At 53.8% G+C, this 26,279-nt stretch overlaps 1 protein-coding gene across 14 annotated transcripts in view; it reads right to left on the reverse strand.

Moving 5' to 3' along the window:
• Positions 1–257: 257 nt before the first annotated feature.
• The window catches only part of ARHGEF2 (Rho/Rac guanine nucleotide exchange factor 2), a 49,680-nt gene continuing 23,658 nt past the window's right edge, over positions 258–26,279 (reverse strand). For 9 of the 14 annotated variants that reach the window (XM_049880745.1, XM_049880744.1, XM_049880742.1 and 6 more), the window contains 21 exons: positions 16,581–16,725; positions 14,306–14,373; positions 13,904–13,967; positions 13,147–13,276; positions 12,817–12,926; positions 12,516–12,662; positions 11,777–12,027; positions 11,434–11,559; positions 10,875–10,992; positions 10,419–10,667; positions 8,497–8,573; positions 7,883–8,055; positions 6,193–6,260; positions 5,037–5,237; positions 4,582–4,701; positions 4,385–4,452; positions 4,199–4,234; positions 3,940–3,990; positions 2,734–3,177; positions 2,197–2,380; positions 258–1,432 (listed from right to left, as the gene is read on the reverse strand). In XM_049880745.1, coding sequence (XP_049736702.1) covers positions 1,359–1,432; positions 2,197–2,380; positions 2,734–3,177; positions 3,940–3,990; positions 4,199–4,234; positions 4,385–4,452; positions 4,582–4,701; positions 5,037–5,237; positions 6,193–6,260; positions 7,883–8,055; positions 8,497–8,573; positions 10,419–10,667; positions 10,875–10,992; positions 11,434–11,559; positions 11,777–12,027; positions 12,516–12,662; positions 12,817–12,926; positions 13,147–13,276; positions 13,904–13,967; positions 14,306–14,373; positions 16,581–16,725 — 2,904 coding nt within the window. In that variant the 3' untranslated portion in view covers positions 258–1,358. Of the gene's footprint in view, positions 1,433–2,196; positions 2,381–2,733; positions 3,178–3,939; positions 4,043–4,198; positions 4,235–4,384; positions 4,453–4,581; positions 4,702–5,036; positions 5,238–6,192; positions 6,261–7,882; positions 8,056–8,496; positions 8,574–10,418; positions 10,668–10,874; positions 10,993–11,433; positions 11,560–11,776; positions 12,028–12,515; positions 12,663–12,816; positions 12,927–13,146; positions 13,277–13,903; positions 13,968–14,305; positions 14,374–16,580; positions 16,726–16,925; positions 21,443–24,056; positions 24,163–24,376; positions 24,490–26,279 lie in introns of those variants that run through there. The other 5 variants (XR_007516840.1, XM_049880750.1, XM_049880752.1 and 2 more) reach the window with 5 other exon arrangements.

Here is a 26,279-nt window from a genome sequence, read left to right on the forward strand (position 1 = left end):
TAATATTGGAATTCCCATTTTAGCCACTGGAGCCCAACTGTGCCCTTTATTTTTATCCTTGTATTTGTGAATATCCCGTATCTCATTCCAAGAGATTTGCAGCCACTTCCCTTGTTGGTGCCCCTCTCTCCAGTGAGGCAGAAACTGCCCTTCCAGTGAGGGAGAGGAAAAGGACCTCTTATGGAAGCACCAAGGTCCCTGCCTGGCTTCCCCTTCCTCATCTCCCCTTAGCAGACATCAAGAGAGACAGCACCTCATGGGGTTCCAGGTCTTTAATTTACCCTGCTTGATCTTTTTTTTTTTTTTTCTTTTTTTTCTTCTTTCTTTTTGTACAATCAAATTGGCAGAAAAATGGCTGGGGCTGGTGAGCACTGTGGGGGGGTTCCATTGAATAATCCCCAAAATTCACACTGAGGTTTCAGGTCATGGTTGCTGAGGTGAGGGGTGAGGTTAGGCTTTGTAGAGATTTCCCAGCAGACCCTAGAACTTCTTTTCCCAAATGGCTGGGGAAGAGGTCGGAATAGGCCCCCCCACTGCTGTGAATGGGAGTAGAAGACATTGTCCCCTACTCCTCAAATTCTTCAGATGTGGAGATAGAAGGCTGTGATCTCTAATTGCCTACAATCTTCTCTTAAAAATATAAAACACGTGCAGTTGGCTTTGGTACAAAAAAGAAAAGAAAACAAAACAAAACATTCTGGTCCCTGTGGGGTTTCTTCCTCAGCCCCCAACAAAACCATTATGGCCACCCCAACCTCTATTCCATCTACTCCAGGAAGCCAGGTTATCTCCCTGGGGTTTCCATGGAAGATAGAGAGAAGGGAGAACAGCAGTAAGAGGTTGAGGGGAGAAGGGGGAGGGACATGTCCCCACCTACAGCCCTTCTTAAAGATGCAGTTAGGGTCCTGTGGCTGCAGCCTCCCCTCAAAGAGAGGTGTTGTCAGGGGAAGCATGTCAGGGCTAGGACCCAGCAACTGCATGGTTAAGCCCAAATATACCCCAGTAGTGTTAAAGGACAAGGCCTCCTGATCCCTATGGCTTGGTTCCCATGTCCCTGGTCCTTTAAATCTCCCCTCTCCCCCCATAACTAATAATAAATAAATAAATTTTCCTAAAGTAGGGGAAGAAGGCATAAAAAATGGCATCTGTGGTGTTCCTTTTGGATGCCACCAGGGGGCACTGTGGCCTAACTCCCCCAGGTTCCTAAATGGCCCCAGGTATCCAAGGATCCCAAGAGCTGGCAAGGACAATCAGCAGTTCTTTCAAATGCCCCCTCACCGTTGGTAGACTGGAGTTCCCAAGGTTTGCCCCACTCAGTAATGTTCTTCACAGGGGCATAGGACAGGGGAGGGGCCCCCTTAGCTCTCTGAGGCTATAGGCTCCCCATCGCGGCTCTCCGTCTCCTCAGGGATGTCCTGCATTCGAGTGAAGTCTGAAGGGGGACAGAGCAAAGCCAGTGAGTGAGCAGAGGACCCCATGAGGAAGTGCAATCCTACACTAATGTCCCCCATCTGCGGGCTGAGGGGCCTCAGATCTGTGGAGGGAGGGCAAACAGTCTGGGTGAAGGAAAAACCTGTCAACAATGTAAGCAATGTAACTACACCCAGCTACCTTATATACTTTGTAAGTATACAAAGATATAATGTGATTAAACCAAAGCCAAATCTGTTTCCATCAAGTTGATCCTGACTCATAGCAACCCTACAGGACTGAGTAAATCTGCCCCATAGGGCTTTCAAGGAACGGCTGGTGGATTCGAACTGCCGAGCTTTTAGTTAGCAGCTGAGCTCTTAACCATGAGCCACCAGGGCTCCAAAAGCTAATTAGTTAAATACAAACTATTTTAAGATTATTATATAAAGTCATCGTAGCTTTTGGTTATTCTGTATTTCCTAAATCAACTATAAGAACTTGGAAGTCTTTGAAATTTTTTTGACTTTGAAAATGGATTTCTGCTTGAAAAGGTTGGGAATCACCACCCTACTGGAGGAGGGGAGGCCCTTACACTTTGCTTCCTAGAGTTCCACCACCAATCCTCACACAAAATAGCAAGTCCTCTCTGCAGCCCTCCCAAGAGTTACTGTAGACCTCAGCAGTCAACAAGGGCCTATCCTCCATGTCCCATGCTGCAGGATGCAGAGGGCCTGTACCCAGGTTACGCTCTACCTCAATGCCATCTCGCCACCAAGGCCTCACCTCGTGGACTATGGGGTGGCGACAGACGACTGCTACCTTCCTCCTCGCTGCCGGTGTCTGGGTCACTGCTGTCTTGCAGCTGTTCCTCAGGACTGCCCAGCTCCTGCCTCTCTCGGTCCTCAAAGGGCCGATGGATGGAGCGGATAGTCACAGGCAGATCGAGGCGGTCATGGCCTCGGCTAGGCTGTGGACAGTGGGCAGAAGAAGCAGCAGGCCAGGGAATGAGCAGGGTGAAGACTGCTCAGCTGAAAGCAGTGGGCCCTGCTGGGCCCCAAGACTGCTCTTTCCACGGGGCTCACTGAACACCCTCACTTTGGATCCACCACCAACTGATTTCCTTTACAGCTACTGCCCAATTGTCTTTCAACACTCACCCCTGCTCCCAACTAAGTTTCTTTCAGCTGATATCCTAATAGCCTCCAAATCTGTTGCCTGATTTCATTTGGGCACAAATTCCCAACAGTCCAATTTATTTTTGGTTGTCTCATGGACTTTTACGTCCACCCTGGGTTAGTTCATGGTTCCAACCTTCCTTACCTGTGGGGGGGTGAAGCTCAAGTACAGGGCATCGCCTGCAGGAAGGCTACGCCGCCGAGGATCCAGAGCTCTGCGGGCCCAGGGGGCCTCAGCCGGGAGCGGTTCAGTCTGGCCCAAGGCGGCCAGCTGCCTGCGGGCCTCTTCAGCCTCCCGCTCCAGCAAAGCCCGGGCCTGCTCGCTCTCCCAGAGCCGGGCTTCCAGGCTGCTGGCCTCTGTCGCCCGCTCCTCTCCGAGCCGCCGGCAGCGACGCAGCTCCTCCTGCAGCAGTGCGTGTTGCCGCTGCAGTAGTGCCAGTTCTGTGGCCTGTTTTTCAGGAGCTATAGGGGCAGTCCCGGCCCTGCCAGCCTCCCCATCCCGAGAGTTGGCTCTGGGCAGTTTCTCCCGCCGCTCAGGGCCCTCAGGGAACCGGGCTTCCATCAAAGTGTCCTGCTGGGCCACAGCCGCCTGGGGGTGGGATGGAGACAGGAGGGTGTATGAGGCCCCCCTTGTTTCCTTCTAAGGAGCCCTGGTGCCACAGTGGTTAGGCACTCAACTGCTAACCAAAAGGTTAGCAGTTCAAATCCACCATCCACTCCGAGGGAGAAAGATGTGGTAGTCTGCTTCCATAAACGTTACAGCCTTAGAAACCCTATTTGGCAGTTCTACCCTGCTCTCTATAGGGTCGCTGAGTCAGATCGACTCACCAGCAACGGCTCTGGGGTTTTTTTTGGTTCGGGTTTTTTTTTGGTTCTACTCCACACCCTTACCCCCAGCCTAAGGCCATCATCATTCCTAGGGAGCTGCGGCTAGGGCAATACTTAGAAAGGCCATTAGACTTGGCTTCCTAGAGTTCCACCACAAATCCTCACACAAAACAGGAAAACAGGAAGTTCTATCTGCAGCCCTCCCAAGAGTTACTGTAGGCCTCAGCGGTCAACAAGGGCCTATCCTCCATGTCCCGTGCTGTGGGATGCAGAGGGCCTGTACCCAGGTTATGCTCCACCTCTATGCCATCTCGCCACCAAGGCCTCACCTCGTGGATTATGGGGTGGAGAGGTGGAGATAGGCAGCTGCTACCTTCCTCCTGGCTGACAGTCCTTAGAAAGGCCGTTTAGGATGGCTCTGCCCCTCCTAAGTGGGTATCTCTGGCCTGGCTCCTCCCTCTTGCCCACCTAGCCCTTGCCCCACGGTGGCCCTTGCCCCATGGCGGCCCCTCCCCTCACTGACCTGTAGGCCATGCAGAAGTCCATAGAGACTGACCAATCGCTGTAACACCTCCTGAGGACAGAGGAGAAGATGGGAACAGGGCCCAAGCTTCAAGACGAGAGAACTGCCCAGAAGTTGAATAGGTGTGGGTGTGGGGACAACAGGACTCCAAATACTTTGAGATGTAGACTTGTCCCCACGCCACTCCAAATCAGGCCCCATTTCTCAGGCTCAGTGTACCCTCCCTTTGGTTTCCTATATCATCAAATTCCCATCTCACCTCCTGGGGAGATCTCAGCTGATTTCCATTTCGATCCTGCAGAAATGGGGGAGGACAGGGTGTCAGCAAGCATACAAGGGCCTGGTGCCTGCCCTGACAGCTCTGTGCTGAGGGTCTATAGGCCAGCGGTCTCTGTCCCACTTTCCCACCCTCTAGCCCAAGTCCTGGAACCTTCTGAGGACCCACCTTCTGGCTGGAGTCTGAGTCTGCTCTGCAGAGCTCAATGGAGCCATTGAAGGTTCTGGCCTCACCATCTGTGGAGCAGGGGAAAAGGACGGGCCAAGCTCACTTCTCCAGGGCCTGCCACCACTCAGTCCCTGGAACCATCTCATTCTCTTTAGCTCCTCCCACCCACTCCCTTGGTCCCCTGCCCTGACACTCACTGGCAGTGACCCCAGGACTCGTGTTACCACTGCTGTCTGGTTCCACGGGCAGGGCTGGTTCCCGGGGCGTTGAGAGTAGCTCCACTCCAGGCCCCACCAGCAGGTCTTTCAGGCCCTCCACTGAGGGGAAAGAGGAAGAGGTGGGGAATGGGAAGGGATGTCCTTCACCCAACACACACAGACATTCAAGCATCCAAGGGACTGCCCCCTGCCCAGGGCGTGGGGTCTCACCCACACAACCACACGAGATACAGGTCATTAAAGGTGCATAAGGGACATTATGAGGTGTATCAAACAGTACCAAAGACCATGCCTCTTCCCTCGCCATCCCCAGCAACTGGCTGAGTGTCTGGCACAGAACAGGTAGGTGAGGGTGTTTATGGACTATGAGGTCCACGTGTCCACATTCTATGATGGTGAGGGGATGGCCTGGACTCTCCTGGGAGCTCCCTCACCCTCACGGATGGCATCCTGCAGCAGTCGCTCTCCACGAGGGGACTCGAGGGACTCGGAGCGGAAGAGGCCCCTGGGCAGGGCTGGCAGGGGCATCCCACTGCTGCCATCCTCTTCGGCCTGGAAATGGGTCATCTCAGCAAACAGCCCAACCTTCTCTTTCAGCAGCTCCACCAGTGCCCGGTCCTTCTGCTGCAGCTCCACTGTGAATAAGGAACAGATGAGCACACAGGAGCCCGGGCTGCTGGGCAGAGTGGCAGCACTTAATTTTGTTTTCTTGGCATTGACAAAGAAGAAGAAATATCTTTTGGGGGAAGAAAGTAACACATACGCTTTTGTTTTAAAAACTAAAGTAAAAAAGGTTTGTTGCAGGAATTGCAAGATGCCCACCAATTCTCATTCTCCCCATCTTCCTTCAGAGAATGCCTTTAAGTTTCATCTGGGCACATGGCTGTCCAGTTAAAGACTACATTTCCCAGCCTGCCTTGCAGCTATACATTGCCACATGACGAAATTCTGACCAAAGGATGTGAGTGTCTTCCAGATCCGCCCTTAAAACAAATGGTATAAATCCCCTTGTTCCTTTACTCCTCCCTGTTAGCTGGGATACAGCTGTGACAGTGGGAGCTGGAGTAGCCACTTTGGACCTAGAGATGGAAGCTTCACATTGAAGATGGCAGAGATACATGACTATCCTGCTCTGCTCACCTCTGGACTATGATGTGGAGAGAAACAATCTTTTACTTTGTTTAAGCAATTGATTTTTTTTTTTTGGAGGGGGGCTCTTTTTAAATAGCAATTAGATCATACCCAACTACAAGACCCTATAGTGAAAGAGTAATACTCCCCACTCTGGTCTTCACGGTTCCACTTCCCAGAGGTAACCATAGTGATAATATCTTTCTAGACATATTAGTCTCTCTTTCTCACACACACAATACGTACGTATATATATATCCATCCCCGTTATTTTTACACAAATGGTAGCATACACTTTACATTGCGTGAAACCTTGCTTTTTTCACTTAATGATATATTTTGGTTATGAATCTGTATCAGTCCCCACAGAGCCAGCTCACTCTTTCTAACAGCTGCATAGTACTCCATTGTGTGGCTCTATTATAAATCCTTTAACAAACTCCCTGTGGGTGGACTTACGCTTGATTCGCCGGAGGTAAGCCTCATCCTCTGTCTCAATCAGGGGGAAGTTCTCCCTAGATGGGCACCTGGGCAGATAACATCGGGTGGGGTTGGGAGGAAGAAGCTAGATCAGGAATCGGCCTCCTCTGAACTTCCCAGAGGTTCTCCTCCCCTTCCCAAGTTATGTTCTATGTACCCCTCTTCCAGTAAGACTCATCAGCCCCCTGCCTTGGCTTCATTTAGTCTTGACTGTTTCCTTTTCTGAGCACCGATCATCTGCATTTAGTGGAATGTACCTCTCAAGAAGCCACATAACGTAGACAGGTACAGACTTTAGCATCAAACAAAACCAAACCCACTGCCAGCAAGTCGATTCTGACTCATAGAGACCCTATAAGACCATGTGGAATTGCCCATGGGGTTTCCAAGGCTGTAACCTTTATGGAAGGAGCAAGCTGCTGACCTTTTGGTTAGCAGCCGAGCACTTAACCAGTTACCAGCCCAGCGCTTAACCACTGGGTTCAAATCCTGGCTCCACTATTTACCAGGCGGTAGCCTCTTTATTTCTTCCTCGGAAAAATGGGGATAATATTTTCCTCACAGGTTTCCCATTAGGATTAAATGAAATAATGTAACCGTGTCTTGAACATGGCAGAAGCTCAATACGTTAAGTAGTGTTGTATTAGTTAAAATCTTCACAACTATAAACATTAATACTGTTACTAAAGGCCACTGTGGACATACTGTCAACGGAAAGGTAATGCGAATTGTTTTCCTGGAATAGGCCGTTTTGTACTTTTGAATATATTTCTGAAAAATTCATTCAAATGCATCGATTACAAAAGTTAAAAGGAAAAACAAATTTTACATCTTAGAGAGTGGAAGAAAATCCATTCCCTGAAAGCTGAAAATATAATCCTAATTCGAATTTATTCCTTAGGCATAAGCTTCAGCAATCCATTTTCAACATTTTCATATGCTCCACTTGACTTTTTCCTCCTATCACAATTGGACATGCCATTGCCTCATATCGAAAGTGTGCCCAACAGAAGCTGAAGATTTGCTGCTTGAGGTCACTAAACGATTTCCTTCTTGCCTGAGTTTGCGAGACTTCTCTTATCTCCAGTATCAATGTTTTCGTTATCCTTTTTCTCGTGTGTTTTTAGAAAATAAAAGTAAAATACAATATGATCCAAATAACAGCCTACAGACCAAGGAGCCCTGGTGGCGCAGTGGTCAAGCATTTGGCTGCTGACCAAAAGGCTGGCAGTTCAAACCCACCAGCTGCTCCATAGGAGCAAGACGTGGCAGTCTGCTGCCATAAAGGTTACAGCCTTGGAAATCCCATGGGGCAGTTCTATTCTGCCCTACAGGGTTGCTATGAGCCAGAATCAACTCAAAGGCCATGGGTTTTTGGGGCTTTGCCTACAGACCAAGATATTAATGTGGCTGAAGCTATTGTTGGCTGGCGGGCATGATGTGACCATTCAAAATATTCCTTTGCTTGTGTGTTCCTGCTGCATTTGAAAGGTGGTCGAGGTCAGTGTATAAAATATGAACACAGATCACCTCCCCTGCTGTGGGCCACCTCCTCTCTGCTCTCACTCTGAATGCCAGGTACTGTTCACAGGGAGCACAGCAGCCTGGAACTCGATGCTGCAGATACCCTGAGGCCACACCCACACGCAGGCCGCAGGCACACACTCACACTCGCACACTCTGCTGGATAACGCGGATCCAGGTGCTCCGGTCATCGCGGGATGCTGTGTGGACCTCATACATCTCCGGGGGGCGGCCTGAGCTGATCAGAAACATCCCTTTCTCCTGGTTGGCGATGTCCCGTACGATTAGTTGCTGCAGCGAGACCACTGAGGGCTTGTCCTGCCAGTCAGGGTAAAGGAAGGATTAAGCCCGGGAATTCTGCCTCCTGGATATTTGGGTCTTCAACCCTTCTGGAAAACCCAAAGGGTTGAAGGGTCAGCCTAAGAATCCAGTTCAGAGCCTAGGCTTTGGAGCTAGCCGGAGGCCTTAGAAACATGTGTGGCCCTTGATAAATTATTTAACTAACTTTAAACTTTACTTTCTTCATGTATGAAATGAGGATGATAATAATAGACCTTCCTCCCAGGTGTAACAGCCCCTGCGCAGTCACAATACTTGTTAGCTACTCTACAATTGATTATTCTATGGCAGTAATGGTTCTGACAATAGTGGCTTCACTCTGAAGGCCCCCACAGCTCTTTGGGCTGGGGTAGGAGAGCAAGAAGGGCCTGAGACACTTGTCTGTATGGGAAAGGAGAGGAAAAGTAGGGAGGGCCTCACCAGGGTAGGGAAGATGTACTTCTGGTCCTTCTCCTGGAGAAACACTAGCACATCCGTCATCAGCAGCATCAACACATCTGGCAGGTGGACGAAGTGAGAGAACAGTCTGCACTAAAGCCTGAGCAGCTTTGTTTCCCTCGTAGACACCAGGCTACCCAGCTCCAATTCCTCTCTTCCTGGCCTCTCTGCCCTCTGGTGGTTTCCCCCAGCTTTTCAGGCCTCCTAACGCCTCATTCTTATAGCTCAGAAATGGGGGCATAAAGCGGGGCGGTCCATGTGTTACCAGATAAAACAGCTTTTCAGGCCAGAAGGGGCCTCGAGGGATTCCTGAATGCCTTTGGAAAAACCCTCCTTACACAGAGGGCACTGGGTGGGTTACCCTACTAATGCAGGTTCCTTAATCTGGAGTCTAGAGACCCCTAGGATATCCACTGCTGGGCTTCAGGGGCTCTGTAAGCCCTCTAAAGTTACATGGTTGATTTTATGTACTGATATAACACACATGTATTTTTTGCGGTGAAAAGGTCCAGAATTTTTGTGAGAGTCATAAAGGATTTCCAGAACAGAGGAACCAACCCTTTTTTTAACCTTAAGCTCCACATCTAACAACTAAGACCTTTTGGATATCTGCCCTAAATTCCCTCTGGCCCAGCATATTCCTGCTTCTCACCTCATGCTTGGTGGGGAGGGAGAAAGTTGGTTTCTTTTCTTCAAAGGACTGAAAGACCTTCCCTCACTCAGCCATCTCTCCTTCTGCCCCACCAGACCCCTCCTTCCTTTTACTTCTCTGCCCCACCCCTCAGGCTCTCCTGTCCTATGGGGTGGAGTCCTGCACTTTAAGACTGAGGGAGAAAACAAAGGTCAAGTCCATAAAATTTGGATGTCACAGTCCAGAAAACACACACTCCTCCTCTGTCCTTGGAGATCTTGTTAAGCTGTGGGCACACAGAAGGCAAGGGCTTTTGCTAAATGCTTCAGAAATAAAGCTCTCCAGCCTTGCTATTTTTAACCCCCCATGGTTTATATTCTTAGCTGCTGCGTGGGAGGGATGGGAAGGAGAGAAAGGGATGAAGGGGAAAGGCTGGTGAAGACTGACAATATCCAAGCCTGTGGATTGGGGTTGTCATGACAGGGGGACCGAGGCTCGGGCTGACAGTGGCCTCAGATATCTCAGTTTACGTTTGTTCCTCCTCACCCCAAAGCTGAGGCCTGCTCTTCCCTTGCCTTGATTTAGATAGGAAAGACTTTGCCAGTGCAGATAAATTCTGGGAAGAAGGCCTGGGAAAGTGCTGCCCCGCCCCCAACACCCCTTTCTGTTCTTTTCTCTTTTCTCCGTCCTACCTGTTGGTCCCTGGGCTCTGTGCCCTCCTCTGGGGTTGTCCAAGCTGTGCCCAAAGCTCCTGCCCATTCCCCAGCCCTGCTAGCAAGGATTCTAGCTGGTAGAATCAACTGCCCTGATCCTGTCCTCTGGCTTCCTCGTTAAACTGGGGATGCAAGGACCAAAGAAATGAATAAATACTGATAAAGAAGTCCCTACGGGAATCCATGAGTGGTGCGAGCAATTAATGTGCTCACTGCTAACTGAAAGGTTGGCACTTCAAGTCCACCCAGAGGTGCCTCAGAAAAGAGGCCTGGCAATCTACTTCTGAAAAATCAGCCACTGAAAACCCTACAGAGCACAGTTCTACTCCAACACACGCGGTAGCCTCAGAATCAACTCCACAGCAACTGGCTTTTTGGTATGGTCCATAAATTTAATCTAGAATTTAGACTTTCGCTGTGACAGAGGCCATGGTTCTTTCCTCCCACAGGGTCTCACCCTGGGTGTAGGGTTGTAGAAAGAGAGGTCATAGGGCTGGATGTTTCTCCCTCTCCATATCTGACTGGGAACACCCGCCTGGCCTGTCCAGCAGACCACTGACCTTTGAAGCGCCCGGTCGCTGTCTTCCAGAGCAGGCAGCCATCGTGGAGTAGCTTGCGCCGCAGAAGCTCCTCTCGGCCAAAGGGACCCTTGCCAGGCACCGGGGTCTGAGCACGGGGATCCATGCGGTTGTAGATCTCCTGCAGGCGGGCCCCCTTCTCCAGCTCGTGCACATCCTGGTCCACATTGGACAGCAACTCCTTCACCAGCCCCAGTGCCATCGTCAGGTCCTGGTGCTCCTCTTCGTTTCCTGGCACCGGGGGTTGGGGTGGGGGAGGCTCAGCCAGCTTCATTCCAGCCCCAATTCCCATCATACCTTGATTCTACCTTCAGAGGCCGTCCCAGGTCCCACACCTACCCCAGGCTGACCCTAGGCCTTCCCTTGGTCATCCCGAGCTTTTCCTAGCCCCAGACAGCCCTCTTCCAGCCACTGCCCTCCCTGCACCCTCCTACTCACCGTGGGAATGCTGCAGGATCCGGCTTATGAGCACCGGGTACTTGGTGATGCGCTGGGTCACCAGCAGGATGCACTCTTGTACCCCATGCCGCTTCATCACAGCCGAGCGGGTCACCTTCTACAAGGGAAGAGGCTGGGCTCAGGGCCAGAGGGGCCGGGGGAGGACAAGAGAAAGAGCACTGGACTTAGAGCCCAAGCTCTGTGTCAGCCCTGCCTTGGCCAGTTACCTCACACTGGCCTCAATGATTACATCTGAATAATGGGGGTAACACCGCCACAGGTCTGTTGGGAGACCAGCCAACATAAGGTAGTGAGAGAATCGGTGAGAAACACGAGGTAGTGAGAGCAGCGGGGAGACTACCATGAAGTGTACCGCCAGTATGAGGTGCTCTTGTGACATGATCATGCATGGGTGAGTCCACAAGGGTTCGGTGAACTTTTAAACCAAATCCCTGACCTCCATGTGGGTGCAGTGTATGGGAAATGCCCCAAAATGGGGAGGCTGGGCTTGCTTGGGCCATTAGAGGAGCGTTGAGTGGTCCTGGAGAGGTCTGCTCACCCGGATGAACTGCTGGAAGCGTTTGTCTCGTGCATATAGCTCCTTATAGAGCTTTAAGGCCTTGGTGTGGCGGCTGCAGAACTCCGAGTAGGTCTTACGCATCTGCTCTGCGCTAGGGCCTGAGAACTAGAAATTGGGGGAGCGAGGCTGGGTCAGCATATCCCCTGAAGCCACACCCTCTTCCCTGGACACACCTCTGGCCTCCTGCCCAGCAGTCTGACTTCCTACCTCTCCAGCTCTCCTTGGCTCCCCACCACCCCCTAGTGCCTGGAGGCAAGAAATGCCCACGCCAGTCACATATCCTTCCATGAACATTATTACCATGGGTCCTGCCTTTTCCCACCTGACTGATGAGCAGGTCTCCCAAACGATGGATGACGAAGTTCCGGGTGCTGCCAGGGCACAGAGCCTGCCGTCGGCGTTCCAACAGCTGGCTGAGGAAGCGTGTGTGGATTTCAGTGAGCTCGTCCACGCAGGGGAACAGGCCCTGCACCACACCTAGCTCCAGCTGCAGCTCTTCCAGCATCCCCACGCGGAAGAGGCGGGTCATGATCTTCAGCGTCCGTACGTGGTGCAGCTCCGTCTGGATCAGCTCTGTGTGGCAAATGGGACATTTGGCCTCTACCCTGGCTTGGCCGCCACTGGTGGGGGCCCCAGGCTGGTGCCCTCAGGGCTCAGATGAGGTTTCCAAGGTCCCTTCCAGGTGAATGTTCTCCACTATTATCTTCGGTCATTACCTAATCATTTTTTTTTTTGTTATGGCTTACCACCGCATGCTGTAAGCTATTTTAGGGTGGGAACCATGTGTTCTCTATGTATCTAGGTTTCCCCCAGCCCCTGACATGGTGATGGGCACAGAACAGGCACAGAGTAAAGAGTGAGGATGGAACTGATGCAAGAGACAAAGACAGGGCCTTGCAGACCAACAGCCCCAAGAGGTAGGGGGCCAGGCAGGGTTTTGGGACCAATGGAATATGAGGGAAGGGGGCCTAAGAGGTAGGGCCTGGCAGAAGAAAGGACATAGATAATCTGGACCTGGTGAAGGAAGGGAAAGGATGCTGGAGGTGGGCTTCTTGGCTCACCGTAGATGACATCCTGCTGCTTCATCACCTCCTTTTTGTGCTGCTGCAGAAAGCTGCTATCCACTGCAAGGCTCCAAGAGTCAGCTGCAAAGTCCTTCTCATCCATCTCAAAGTCACTCATCAGCTCATTGTAAATCACCTCTGCACCTGGGCATCGGTGGGAGAAGCAACTCAGAGCCAAATTCTCTTCCCTGGGTCCTGGGTGGTTCTCCTGGTCCCTTTCCAGGCCTGCCCCCACCAGCCACTCTTCCTCAGCCCTCTCCAGCTACGCCAGGTCACCCCCAGACCTAGAGACGCTCACCTTCATCAATGAGGGACTCCACTGATAGGGTTCTGTTTCGCATGTTGAGGGAGTCTGTGGACTGTGAGAGGATCCGGCGCAGGCCCAGGGGGGACTCATCATTGAAGTGTCTGAAGGAAGGAGAAGCGGTCTGTATCACCCCCACCCAGGCAAGAAACCCCTTACCAGGTGGGGAACCGAGGCCGGGATCTGAAAGGGAGTCCTTCCAAGCTCTCCTTACCTGTCTGTCTAAAATTCTGAACCCAGGGATGGAAAAGGACCTCTCGGCCCCCTGGTCTCACTGCCACACTCTCTGCCTGCCTGGCTCCCCTTCCCCAAAGGAAGGCTCACCCAGCAATGTTGGTGGTAGAAACACTCTTGGATAAAGACAAGGCGGAGCGGCCGCGGCGGGAGCCCAGGAGGGACTGCCGGAAGCTGTCCGAGGGGTAGATAGCAGAGGTGGGCCGCTCCCGGGTTGTTGCTGTGGAGACAGAAGTCATGGAGAGGATACTGAGCAGGCTAACACCAAACGCTGGTGCCTTCCCAGAACCTGGGCCTCCCTGGCTCCTTGACAGGAAATGAGGCATGCTCTGCCACCTCAGCCCCCTCCCATGTTAGAAAAAAAAAAAAAAAATGACAACCATAAAGCTTCCTTACGTTTGTGCAATATTTTTAATGTTTACGAAGAGCTTTTACTTATCTCTTCCCCCGCAGCAAGCCTATACGAGCAAACTGAAGTTCATATAGGTTAAGAGACTTGTGCAGGGTGACTTGGCTAATGGCTGACAGGGGCTGGGCCTCTGGTCTTTTTGAGTTAAGAACCATCTTCTGTTAAACCAATGCTGAGCTGACACTTAACGGCTGCTGCCAACACTATCAGAATGCAATGTAAATAACTGATAATAATATGCAGCGATTGGCCAGGCCCAGATGACCAGCTACCTCAAGTCCTCAGGCCCACTTGGACTCTCCTGTCCTGCCTCTCAGCACAATTGAGGGCTGAAGGTGTTATGCCTGGGAACAGCCTTATGGGGGCAGCAGAGGCTATGGGCTGACTGGCCTGCAGCCCAGGGTCCCTTGGGGGCTCCTCCACTCCCCTACTACTCACTCTTACAGCGAAGTGAAACAGACTGCAAGGCAGCGTTGCTCTTCAGCAAGGCAGCTTTCTGTTGCTGTGAGAGCAAGAGAGATACCAAGAACAGTTGTCACTGAAGGGTCACCCCATAGGCACAGGGCAGATGCTGAAGCTGGACACCTGGCTCCATTGGGAGAAAGCTGGCATTGAGGTTAAGGGCATCAGGGTAGCTAAGCCCAGTGCTGGGGAGATGTGTCTACAGCAGTAGGCCTGGCCCATGTGGGGCCTGGGGCCTGGGGTTGGAGTCTGGGCTGCCCCATCACTGGGGCAGAGGTTAAGGAACACCGACAGGGTAGGGAATGAAGGGAAAAGGCTTGTGGGTACCACACACTCACTACCCTCTCCCCCAGCCCTCTGCCCTCCCTGCCGTCTCACCTTCTGCTTGACCTTGGTACAGTTGGCGAGGGTGTCTTTACAGCGGTTGTGGATAGTCACATTGCAGGCTGGGAGGGTGGGGTAGAGAGGGTGAAGGGAGGGCCGGGTGGTATAGGAGGGGACACACCCACATGCAGACACCCATTTCCCCCTGGCCACACAGTCCTCAGAGACTCCCTGCTCCACCCTTCCCAGGCTTCTTGGCCATTACCACACCCCAGTTCTTCCTCCTCCCGCCTCCCCCTTCCTTCAAGCAGAAAATGAAGCAAGAAAGGGTACAGGTGCTGAACACAACCAGTCAAGAGGGGTGGGCAATCCTGACCCAAGATGCTTTGGGGGATGGATGGGCTAGAGGGAAGAAGGGGTTATTGGCTGCCAGAGATGGGTTCAAGAAGCACAAGGTAGTTGAGAACAGCAGATGGAAGAGAGAACCTCAACAGCACAGACGGTGGCAGAGTGGGAGCTGGGGTGAGGCAAGGGGCAAAGAGGGGGAAATGGACATTTCCTGAGCATCTAGTAAACGTTCTGCATTTATTTAACCCTAACAGCCTTTGAGGTAGATTCAATTATCCCCTTACAGATGAAGAACCTGTCCTGAAGAAGCTAGGTCAGCTGCCAGAGACCACATAGCTAGTGGCAGAGCTGGGATTTGAATTCAGGCCTGCCTGAATCCAAAGACCATGCTTCTTCCATTGCTCCATACAGCATGCCCTTGATTTCTGGCTGGGCCTAAGCAGCTCAAAGGCTGAAGGATCCAGTGGCAGAGCGGAGAGGCCCAAGCCCTGTCCCTACAAGCCTGTCTGCCTCTGCACTGCTCAGCTCTGCCTGCCACACTCCAGCCGCTCTGCCTTCTCCCTTCCAGGCCCAGGAAGTCCTGTTCCCCAACTCAGGCAAACCCACAGCTCCCACACTCCATCTGCTGCTCCTCCACCCCCCGTCCTGCCTTACCATGGGGTAGGGAGAGAGGAAGAGAAGAAAGGAGGAGTAGCCAAGCCTACACACTGGGACCATAGGCTGTCCCCTTCCCTGACATGCCCTCAGGCCTAGGCCCTCTCCAGCTTCCCCTCCCCCATCCAACAACACCGGAAACTCTGCAACTCCTTCAGACAATACCCAGCACCATGCTCACTTCCACAAATACAAGGCCAGCAGGGCGGGGCAGAGGGGGCAGACAGAAATGGGGGCTGGGGCTGCTCCCACCCCCTCGGTGCTCCCTTCTCTATCCCCACCACCCAGCGTCTCTGGATCGAACCTCCGCTTTCCACTTGCTCTCAAAATAGCGCTGCCCACCTCCCCTGTTCCCCTGGCAACAAGCTTCCGGATTGGGAATTTTGTCAGGTCTCTAGAGAGACCTAGATTGGGGTTCCCCTCCTCATCCCTACCTCTGAACTGAGCAGTAAGGAAGTAGGGAGGCCTCACTGGTTCTCTCTGGGGCTCCTTCCCCAAGTTTCACAGCAATTAGAGGCTAGAGCTCTTGTCCAGCTGCTCAGCAGCAGGTCACAATACCTCCAGTCCTGCTTTCATTATAAGCATCTCTCCCATCAATTCAGGAGGAGCTGGAGCCCCAGTCCAGGCAGCTATAGGAATTCCCTGCTTACATTCCTTAAATACAGGGCTACCCTCAGATGTGAGTGAAGTCCGGGAGTCCACCCTTCCTCTCCCCAGCCCAACACACACACACACACACACTACTGATGTATTCCTCCTTCTCAATGTACAATCAGACTAGAATCTGAGACAGAGGGTCATAATCCCAACCTCTGCTTCAAACAGCAGACATTTTAGGCTCCATCTCCAGTCACTAGAAAGGAAGCGGCAAGGGACCTTGAAGTCCTACATGGCCTGTTCTGGCCAGGAAGATGGGCAGAACCAGCTGCAAGACTGGCAGCTTTTGGCTGGCTTCGCCCCCACCACCCTCCACACACACACACACACACACACACACACTCACACACACAACATTCCTGCTCCTTCAGCAGCTGTTCTGGGAGCCAGGGGGATACCCAGTGGACGACAGCTGCAAGGGGAATCATCCTAACCTCCTCTCCCCCCTATTCCCAGATAGTCTTTCCTGCTTATGCCACCCTCTTCTGCCATATTCCCACAGCCACCACCCCTCAGCCTCAGGAAGGGGAGCAAGGGACCAAGCATCTGGCAGTGGCACTGGGGCCCAGCTGGGGCTCAGGGAGGGTATGGATTCTGGGCAGAAAGACAGGTGGGAAGATTAGGGTCAGTGGATACCGAGTCAGTGACACTCAGACTCTAAATCACTTACTTGGGCAGATGAGGGCTTCCTTGGCTGTGATGCTCTTGTTGCAGGCATAGCACATGGTCATGCCCGAAACTGAGATGGTGGTGAAGAGGTGCCCATTGGTATAGCGGGCATCCTTGGCTTCCCTCATCCTCTCCTTTTCCCGGGTCTGTGGAAGGGGAGAGAGACAGGAAGTGAGGCTGGGAGATGCCAGGGTAACTGAGGAGCTCAGAGACAGGCTGAGGGCAGAGGCGAGGGAGACATGCCTCCAGCGGAGCCTGCTGCAGGGTGTCTGAGACAGCTGTCCAGAAGTGGCCAGGCCAGCCTCTGGGGCGGCCAGCCCTGAGGGGCTCTGGGTCCCTGACCTACCTGGCCCCTGCGGCTGGGCTGCCTCCTGTTGCCGCTCATCTCCCTGGCTCTAGACCTCGGCGTCCTCACTCCACCTCCCAGCCCCAGCTCTGCTCGCCCCCGAGCTGCTGTACTCTCTTCTCTGTGCCGGGGGGAAGATGCGCAGAGAGGAGGGGAGAGCAGGCGAAGCAGAGGGTGCCAGCTCACCAGCGTTTTCAAATCTATGGGAGTTAGCTCCTCTTATAACCATGACAACCGGTGTTGGAGCCGCTGTCTCTGTGGCAGTCACACTGGGGGAGGAGGGAGGGGCTGGGGTGGAGGGGCAGGAGATCCCCTTATTAGATTGGCTGAAGGGGGCAGAACGCCTCCAGTGCCTCCCCCAGCCCAGGTCAGCACCGCAAACCTCTACTTCTTCCACAAACATCAGCCAATGGAAATGTCTCTCTGAGAGGTAACATGTCCCCCACTAACTTGAAAGCAAGAGGAGCCTAGTTTTGGCCTCAGGTTACTCCCACTCTCTGGGTTCAGTCATTGTGGTTATTCCTGGCAGGAAGTCTCTCCTGCAGTCTAATTGTTACCCCTGTTTCTGATATCAATCACTTCCCTCTCATACTGCCCTCCACAGAAACTAAAACCTAGGAGAACTGCCACTATTCCTCCTTGCCCAATTAGTCTCCCCATCCTAGGAAGTCCCTTCTGACATCTACCCTCCATCCTCCAGCTGCAATTTCAGCCCTTCTGGCTTTGGTCTCCATAGAGACAGAACACAGCACGTGTCCATCCTCAGAGCCTCTGAGGCTGGTGCCTTCCTCTTCAGCTTTCTCCTCTTCCTGCTTCCTCCTGGCCTCCCCAAGTCACTCCCCCTGACCGTTTCAAGCTTGAGAAGGTGGAAAGGTGGGAAGATGGAGATACCCTTCTTCCTGCCCCTTCCAGGACCTTCCACAGTTGTAACCTCCGATCCCTGGATTTTCCCTCTACTTTTGGAGGACGGAGAGGGGGAATAGAAGCTGACAAGACCATTCCTTCCAAGGGTTCCTTGCCTCTCAGGAATCAAAGAGCAGGATCCATAATGCTGAGGAACACTGGCTGGGGCCCCGGACCTCAGGAGACATGTTTTGACTCACAGCTCCAGCCACCCCGCAACCCTAGGGGGGAAGAGGTGGGGGAGGGGAAGAGCTGCACTGGCCAGGGTTCTGGGCAGAAAAGGGAAGTGTGGAGGGGCTGAGTCAGCAGTGCAGGGGCCAGAGGGCACTGAGCCTCAGTGCCCTACGGTCTCCTGGCTTCCTGGTGGCCCAAGAGCCTTCTCTTTCCTGCCTTTCCTCAGAGGCTCTAGGTTTGCCTGGTGATAAGCATAGCTCAGAGCTGTTGAGATTGTTCCCTTCTTCTCTCTCCTCACGCCTCCCTCCAGCATTTATCCTTCTTTTCTCCTCTCCTCCTCTTTCTTCCTTCTCTTCCTATTTCCTAGTCTCCTTCCCACGTCCTCCCTTCTTCTTATCTCATGATCTTCCCTTCCTCTACGTCTGCCTTCCCCTTCTCGCCTTCCCCTTCTCGATAGCCCACTATTCTCTACTGCTCTCGGCCTCTCCCTTCTGGCTCCTCACTGCCCCACCCCACCCTCCACAGGTACAGGCCAGCTCTCCTCCACCCAGACCTGCTGAGGAAACTGACCTGAAGCTAATGTTCCAGCCTGCCTCTTTTACCTACCTACCTGGGCCACTAGAAAATTCTTCATTTGTCTTGCTCCAAATTATAGTTCTTTATTTAGGTCAATTCCCTTCCTCTGAACCTTAAAGACCTCAAAGGCCAAGTTCAAGTATCCTGTCACTGCCACATGTGCTGCCTTCTCTCCTGCACTCCCAGCCTTCTCTGTGGCACAAAAAAAAAGTCTGAGCACTTGTTACGTTTCAAATAAAAACCAACAAACAAAGACGTGCATAAGAATAGTATCTGTCTGGATCAGGGTCAGCTTCGATCTGCAGACCTGCCTGCCTAATGCTGTTAGAACTCCCCTTTCCTCACCCTGCCTCCACCCCGGCCCTCCACCCTCAGATTTCCATGACCACTCACCTGCCCAGCCAGCTCTGATAGGGGCGAGGAAACGAAGGGAGAGAACAGAGTAGCCAGAGGATGGGGTCTCTAGTGGCCCGTCTCCTCTGGCACTGATGCCCCACAAAGTGACAACCCAAGAACTCTGGCCCCTGCCTCCTCCACCTCCTGACACTCACCCTCTCTTGGAGTGACCCCCTCTCTAGGTGGGCCAGCAGCGGGCAGCAGCCACAGCAGCAGCACATCCCGGCACGGGCACTGCCCCGCAACCAGCCGCCCTGGCACTGCCTAGCGCTATTGTCTGGGAGGCAGCCTATGCCCGCCCCAGAGCTCGGGCTGCTGAGGCTGGAAAGATGTGGGCCTGCTTACCAGGGGCGCCTGCTCCACAGCTGGTGTGAATAGTTGGTTTCGTTCTTTGTCCTCCTCTTTTCCAGGTAGTCTTAAGATAATCACATCCTCCCCCCACTCACCCACCTTCCAGGACAGCCCTTCTCCACCGTGCCCTAATCTGTCCTCCCAGAAAGAGCTCATTACTCCACCATCGACAACCCACACCTCCAACACTCAGAGGCCCTTCCTGCTCGGTTCAATCCTCTGCCGTCCAGCGTCTAGAGTCATTCCGTCTCTTTTTCTCATAAACCCTCGCGGGAAGTATTTCCTGCTACACACCCTTCATCTACACCACTGCTACATCAAAGATTAAGTGAAATAAAGTATGTGAGAGCACCTAGCACAGCACCTGGTATACAACAGGCACTTGATACATGTTTTGAAATGAAGGGAGGAAGAATGAATGGATGGATGGACAGACACTAAGACATGGGTCCCAGCAGTACCCCTGCCCTTGGTCTAGGGATCCCCTTATTCTTTGTCAAAGTTTCAGAGACTTCAGCGACTCTTGTTTCTCCTTTTCTTCCTTTACCTGAAGAGTTCCCAGCCCCTCTCTCCTAATTCCTTAGAGATCAGGCCCTGAGGGTTCAAAACGCCAACCCAAATCCTCCTTCCATTGTCATCCTGGTCACATATGAGAAAGAAAAACTGAGTGAATGGCAAGAAGACACTGTGGATGACGGCTCAAAAGCTCACGGCCAGAGATGGTCCTTCCACCTTCTCTCCCAGGCTGAGAGATGACATACATGAAGGACAAGGCAATGCCAAAGCCAGGATTTTGGCTTCTTGTGCTCCCCAGCAGGCAGCGGGGGCTGGAGAGCCTACGCAGGAGAGTCAGAGCTTCTGTAAGCAAGGCCTGAGCCCTCAGCTGCTCTGCCTCCTCCATCGGGTATGTCCAAACCAAGACCTCTGGGAAATTCTCATGGTACTCAGAATCGCCTCTGCTCCAGTTGCAACTGAAAGTAGCCCCTTCCCCAAGACGGTGAGGCCTGTCTCCAGTCCCTCTCTATGGTGACCAGGTTGAAGTCAGAGGACGGGGCCCTGGCTGACCCCTGGAGGGTTCTGCTGGGGTTCAAGTCACCTGTGGCTCAGCCCCTGGGCAGCAGGGGTGCCAAGTCATAGGCTGGGAAGTGCACTAAGTCATGAAGGATGAACTGTGGGGCTGGGAAATGAGGAGGGAGAGGGTTCCTGGCCATGGGGCTGAAGAGAGGGCCGGATGGTCTCAGCCAGGCCCTGCCCCTTTATGAGCTTCTAGGGATAAGATAAAGGCAGGAGGCTGAGGGGAAGGCGGCCAAACGGAAATACTAACACCACAGCCAGAAATGTAACGAAGAAGACACTGCCAAACACACAAAGGCACTTAATAAATGCTTGCTTAATGAATGAAGATGAGACAGCGGGGAGTGGGGGTGGGCACACTGGTGAAGCAGAGGAGGGGCTCTAGGGCCATAGGGAATTAAACCACGGGGCCCTGGGACCCAAGAATCCTGGCCCCCAGCCTGCCCCCGACCCAGCCACACCTGTCGGGGCCAGGAGAGAGAGGCAAGCAGAGAGGGAGGGGGAGCGATGCAAACAGACGGGCATTTGTGCAGGCGAACAATAGCTGTGCCAGGACTCCCTGCCCTCCTGGCACAGGGCAGGCCGGCTGGGTTGGGAGGGGGGCAGCTGCTGCCTGCAGCCCCAACCCCCAAGGAGACATAAACAAACCCAGAAGGGTCCAGGCAACTCTTTGCAGCCATTTCTCTTACCAGCTCCAGAAGCCCTGAGCAATCTGCTCACTGAGTTCCTACTCAATACTTCAAATCAGAGGCTGAAGCTAAGAATGGAACTACTTCCTCATGTCCAGAGCACGAGCCCCTTACTTTGGTGGCCACCAATCAAAACAGCAACCAAGAGCATCTGGGAACAGATATTGGTAGGAAAGCAAATACACACCCCTCCGACATGATTGTCTGATATTCACGCATATTCAAATCCGTCCCCTCTGATTCCAAGGTCACTATTCTAGAGAAGCCACAGACACTGAGCTCAGAACCCCGCTTTCTTTACATTTGTTGGTTGGCGCATTAGGTCTTCAGGCATCATCCAAACCCCCTGCCGATACCCAGCGACTTCCCTAAGCTGTCTATTCCCTCCCCCGACCACATTTCTCCCCTCCCCCTCAGCTCCTTCCCTAACCTTCACAACCCCTAGAATCTTTTCTTCTGCCCCCAAAAGCCTCAGCCTCCCTGGGGACCCCCAATTCCTTAACTCCCCTCTAAAAATGGCCAGCCCTCCCAGCTCCCTCCTGGGCTCACCAGCCTTCCTCCCAGCTACACTCCTAGTCCTGCACACAAAGCCAGCCAACTCTCCATTCCTCAGAACAAAGAAATAGTCTCTCCCTACGCCACCTGCCCACCACCCGCTCCAATGCTGGGGTCCCAGAGATTCCAAGGGAACCCTCTGCCTCAGGAGCCATCCCTGGCTCTCTGGCCCTTGCTCATTCCTAGGCAGAAAAGGACCCTTTGTTCTGAGCTTGATCAAAGTTAGGGTTGAGAGAGGAGGGAGGGGAAACAGGGGGCTAAAGAGAGAAAAGGGATCTGAGGAGTTTGAGGCCTGTGGAGGTAGGAAGTAGAGGAGCAGAGAGAATTTAGGAGGTGGATAACTGAAGACAGCCTGGAAGAACAGAAATGGAGGAAAAAGAAAAAGGAAGCAGGGTCGGGGGCTAAACTGAGGGATTCTATTGGGGGGGGTAGACAAGAGGGGCAGGTTATACCTAAATTCCTCCTTTTATAAGGAGACCCAAGAGAGAACGGTAAGGAATGGGGCGGGGGGGGGGTGGGAGCTGAGATGTCAGGACTTAGCTCTGACCCATCCTCCCAAGTAGGTAGAGGGGAGACCATCTTCCTCAAATAATCTCATTTCCAGCAAGCCCCTCTCTACTTCCCACCACAGTATAAAAAGAAAAGAGACAGCTGGTGTGCTTGGGGGAGGGGGGAACAGGGGATCCAGGGTTTGTTGGCTAAGAACCAATTCCCCCCTTCTGTAACCACAGCTTTCCGGAGGTGGCCCTCCCCTTCCGACCAGCCCAAACTGACAACCACCCTCCTCCTGTGGCCTCCTGGTCCTCTCAGATCTACCCGCCACCACTCCCCAGCCCCCACCAGACTCCCAGATTCTTCCCCCAACCTCAAGGTGGGAAGAAGTGCCAGGCTTCTGGACTCCTGGCCCTTACATCCCCACCAAAAACACACAGCATGAGAACCCAGGTATCCAGCCTCCCAGTTCCCCCAATAATAGAAAAGGGCCCCAGTATCTAGCCTCCTAGAACCCCTCTCTACACCCCCTATCCAGGTCTGCCTGCTTCCCCATGGCTTTCCTTTTTAGGGTGGAACCAAATTTCCGTGGTTTCAAAAAACCTCTCCCGCCCCCCTTGGCTCTACTCCAGGGTCTCAGCTCAAACGGTTGAAAAAATAAACAGACCTTCGTGCTGGGGCCTGGCCTGGCGCAGGGTTGAAAAGAGCCTGTCTGCCACCCCACTGTTCCACCACACTTCGGCCATCTCACCCTGGCCCGCTGTTTGTCTGAGGCCCTACTCAAATCCCCAGTTGTTTTCCGGCTAGGAGAATCTTATCCTAGCCCCTTAAGAAGGTCTTGAAGCCCCCAACTCAGGTGAAACCTCTCCCAATTTAGCCTCAAGACAGGTAGCCTGGCTTGGAGCTAGGAGGGAGTTTTTTTTTTTTCTTCCCCATCACCCTGGAAGGCTCCAAGCGGGTACTGCTTTCTTGCCTGAAGCGGGTGATCAACATAGTCTGGGCACCCGGGCAGGACATTGGGGGATGGAGAAAAGCCAGAGATTAAACAAGCTCTGGGTTGAGTCCTGGCCTTTCTGATAATGGGTGCAGTGTGGATCCCCTGAGGAGCTAGGAGGTTCTGTCTGCACACCCCACCTCCCTCCTGGCTCTCACTTATCAACCTACATGTCAGCTTCACCATTTCCTAGGGCCTGCGGGTGGACAGGTCATGGCCTTTGGGAGTGGGCCTGAGTACAAAGACAGGGATAAAGGATACTTGAAAAGGAGTGGCCAAGAAGTCATGATGGGGGGGCCGGGGGGCAGGAATAATGAGGTACCCTGACTCATGAAATGGCAGGTGAACAGGGTCCCAAGATGAGGGGATAAGAAGCTGAAGGGTGGGGGGCGGCAGCATTGTGCCAGGTGGGTCAGTCTAAAGCTCTAATGTTTCAGGCTGGGGGAAAAAGGAGCTTGGAAACTGGTGGGGCAGATAGGGACGGGGGACCCTATGTTCTAAGAAAAGGGGGTCAGGGCCCCTAAGGATAGAGGGAAGCCTCCCAGCCACACAAAGACCTCTGCTCCCTTCACCTGGGAGAGATGGTTTGGAGGGAAGTGAGCGGTCCCTCGGCCGTCCCGACCCCAGCCACCCGCCCACCCAGTGGGGAGAACTGAATCACAGCTGGAAAGTCCATTTGCGAGGAGAGGAGGAGCTGACTTTTGTCTAGGAGGGGTGGTGATGGTGGTGGGAGGAAGCCGGGAAACCACCCCCACCCGCCCCCTCCGCCGGATGGCGGGGACAAAGGGGGAACGACCAAGCCAACGACTGGGTGGGGGGACGCCGAGGGCAACCCGGCGAGACCAGGGCGGAAAGAGGGGTGCTGGAGAGCCTTCGTCGCCCCCACCCCCGATACACACACCTTCTTTTTCCCGCTCAGTCCCTTACCGGCGCAACTTTCTTTCCAGCGGCTCAAAACACCCGGTCCCAGATCGGAGACGACCAAACAAACCCAGGTCCGCACTCTCCCAGGATCCCCACACCGAATCCGCGCTGAGCTGGAGGCGCGGGTCGCGCCTACCGCTCCCCAACCCCCTCCCCACTCACTCACAGTCCCCACCCACCCCATCCCGCCGCTTTCCGACCCACCGCTCCGCCCGATTTTGGCACCCAGAAAGCAGGCGGGGAGACGGGGTGCGCTGACCCCTAGGGGGTCAGAGGGCACCCTAAGGACCGCGGACCGAGAGAGGGAGGATTTCAGAGCCCACCTTGCTGGCCAGCTCTTTGCTCCGTTCGATCCGCGCTCGCGTGAGGGATTCGATCCGAGACATAATCCGATGGGGGGAGCCGGGGAGGACGTGGCACGGACCCAGGCGTCCAGCTATTGTGGGGGGAGGGCGGGGGAGGGGTCCGCCCGGCACGCGTCAGTCTCGGGGACAGGAAGTCTGACTCCCCTCGCCCGGCACCCAGAGCCAGTTCCTCAAACCCGAGTCTCCACCCCCGCCCGAGCTCAGGAAGGGGGGGAGGCGGAGCGGAGGGGAGGGCGGGGTACGGGAGCGCGGGACGGGACGCCTGGGTTTGCGGAGGGGCAGTCTGGAGAAGTACAGGGGTCCACGGACAGGTTGAGGGCCCTGTCTGTTTGCCCTCCAGTGCTTAGGAGCGCCCTCCAGCCCCAGGGACCCGCCTCTTAACTCCTTTTCCTAAAACGAGCCCCTGGCCCTGCCCCGCAGCCCTCGCCCCACCTCAGGTCTTCCCTTTCCCCTCCTCCGCCCCTACTTCCCCCCGCCCCCACCCCGCGGTTTTTCGATCTTTAAAGACCCGCAGGCCAGAGGATTCCATCCGCCCCCAGCTCTCCAGGGAACCGGGCACTAGTTCCTTCCTGGCCTTCGGGGCCCATCAAAGCAAGCCAGAGCAGACCCCTTTTACGACTGGGGACAGAGGTGGGGGCAGGGAACTCTAAGGGGAACTAAAGGTTGGGTCTTCAGTTAGAAAGCCTGAACGGGAGGATTCACTCCAAGAAGTCAAAGATTCTGACTGGGAGAGGAGAGAATTCACCCACGAGCCCCCACCACTCTGGCCACGATGGACTCCTCCCCTTTCTAGCTCCGCCTCTGCCAGCCACATCTGGGGATTCGACACCTTTACTGAAGTTAGAAAACCAAGGATATCCTTCCTTGTGTCACAGCCCCGTTGCCTCTTGCAAGTTAGGCTCGACCCAAAAGGCCAGAAGCCAGTCTGCCCTAGTCAGGGACCGGCTGGGGCATGACCGCCCTTTCCACAAGAGGCGTGGAGTGGGGACTTATCTTCTTCCAGGACCATTTGCCCCAGCCTGAGCCAACTGCCACCTTTGGTGAGTTTTCTGCCATTAAGAAAATTCTTCCAGTCACTCACAGTGCAGTTCATTTCCGCCTCTCAGGGTATCCCAGTTCTCTGGAGACACCAGAAGCACTGGGAGCCCTGGAACCCAGCATCCAGCCTGAGTCTGGTCCCAGAATAGTGTGCTGGGGAAGGAGACTCAACCCAGATCCAGAGGCTCCTTGCCCGGCTCAGCAGCAGGGCCAGGCTGCAGGTCTCAAACCCAACTCAGCACTCTTGTAGGTGCCAATTTTAGCCTCTGACACTATTTTGGGCTCCACTGCCTCACCACTGGCTGAGCTCGCTGGGCTCCTCACCCCAGCCACCACCCCCACACTGCTCCTCGGCTTCCCCTCCTGCCTAGCAACTCTTTCTTCACCTCCTTTTCACCCATTCCTCTGTTTAGGATCCTTATATAGCAAAGGCCAAAAAAAAAAAAAAAAAAGAGGAAATAAACTATGCCTGCAGCAGGTTGGATGGTAATTCTAAGGCAGAAAGAACTTTTTCCAGGGCCATGAGGAAGTCTGGTTTCTCCAGGCTTGCACCTGCAGGGAAGACCTATGGGAAGGTCTCAGGAACTCCCCCAAACCAACAGTTCCCAGGCCCCAGCCCCCCACAAACACACTTACCTCCTCCCCAGTGGCAACCAAGGCTGACGAATGTACTAAGTTTAAAAACAGATAGCCCAAGGGACTCGTGGCCTCAAGGCTCCGCCCATTGGGGGGCCCAGAGAAGGGGATGGGCTAAGACCTAAGCTTTTCCCCTAGGCCTCCGAGGCCACCCCTGGCTGCAACTACAAACTAAGGATGGAGTCTT

This window comes from Elephas maximus, chromosome 3 (genome assembly GCF_024166365.1).
Source record: "Elephas maximus indicus isolate mEleMax1 chromosome 3, mEleMax1 primary haplotype, whole genome shotgun sequence".
Classification (NCBI taxonomy): domain Eukaryota; kingdom Metazoa; phylum Chordata; class Mammalia; order Proboscidea; family Elephantidae; genus Elephas; species Elephas maximus.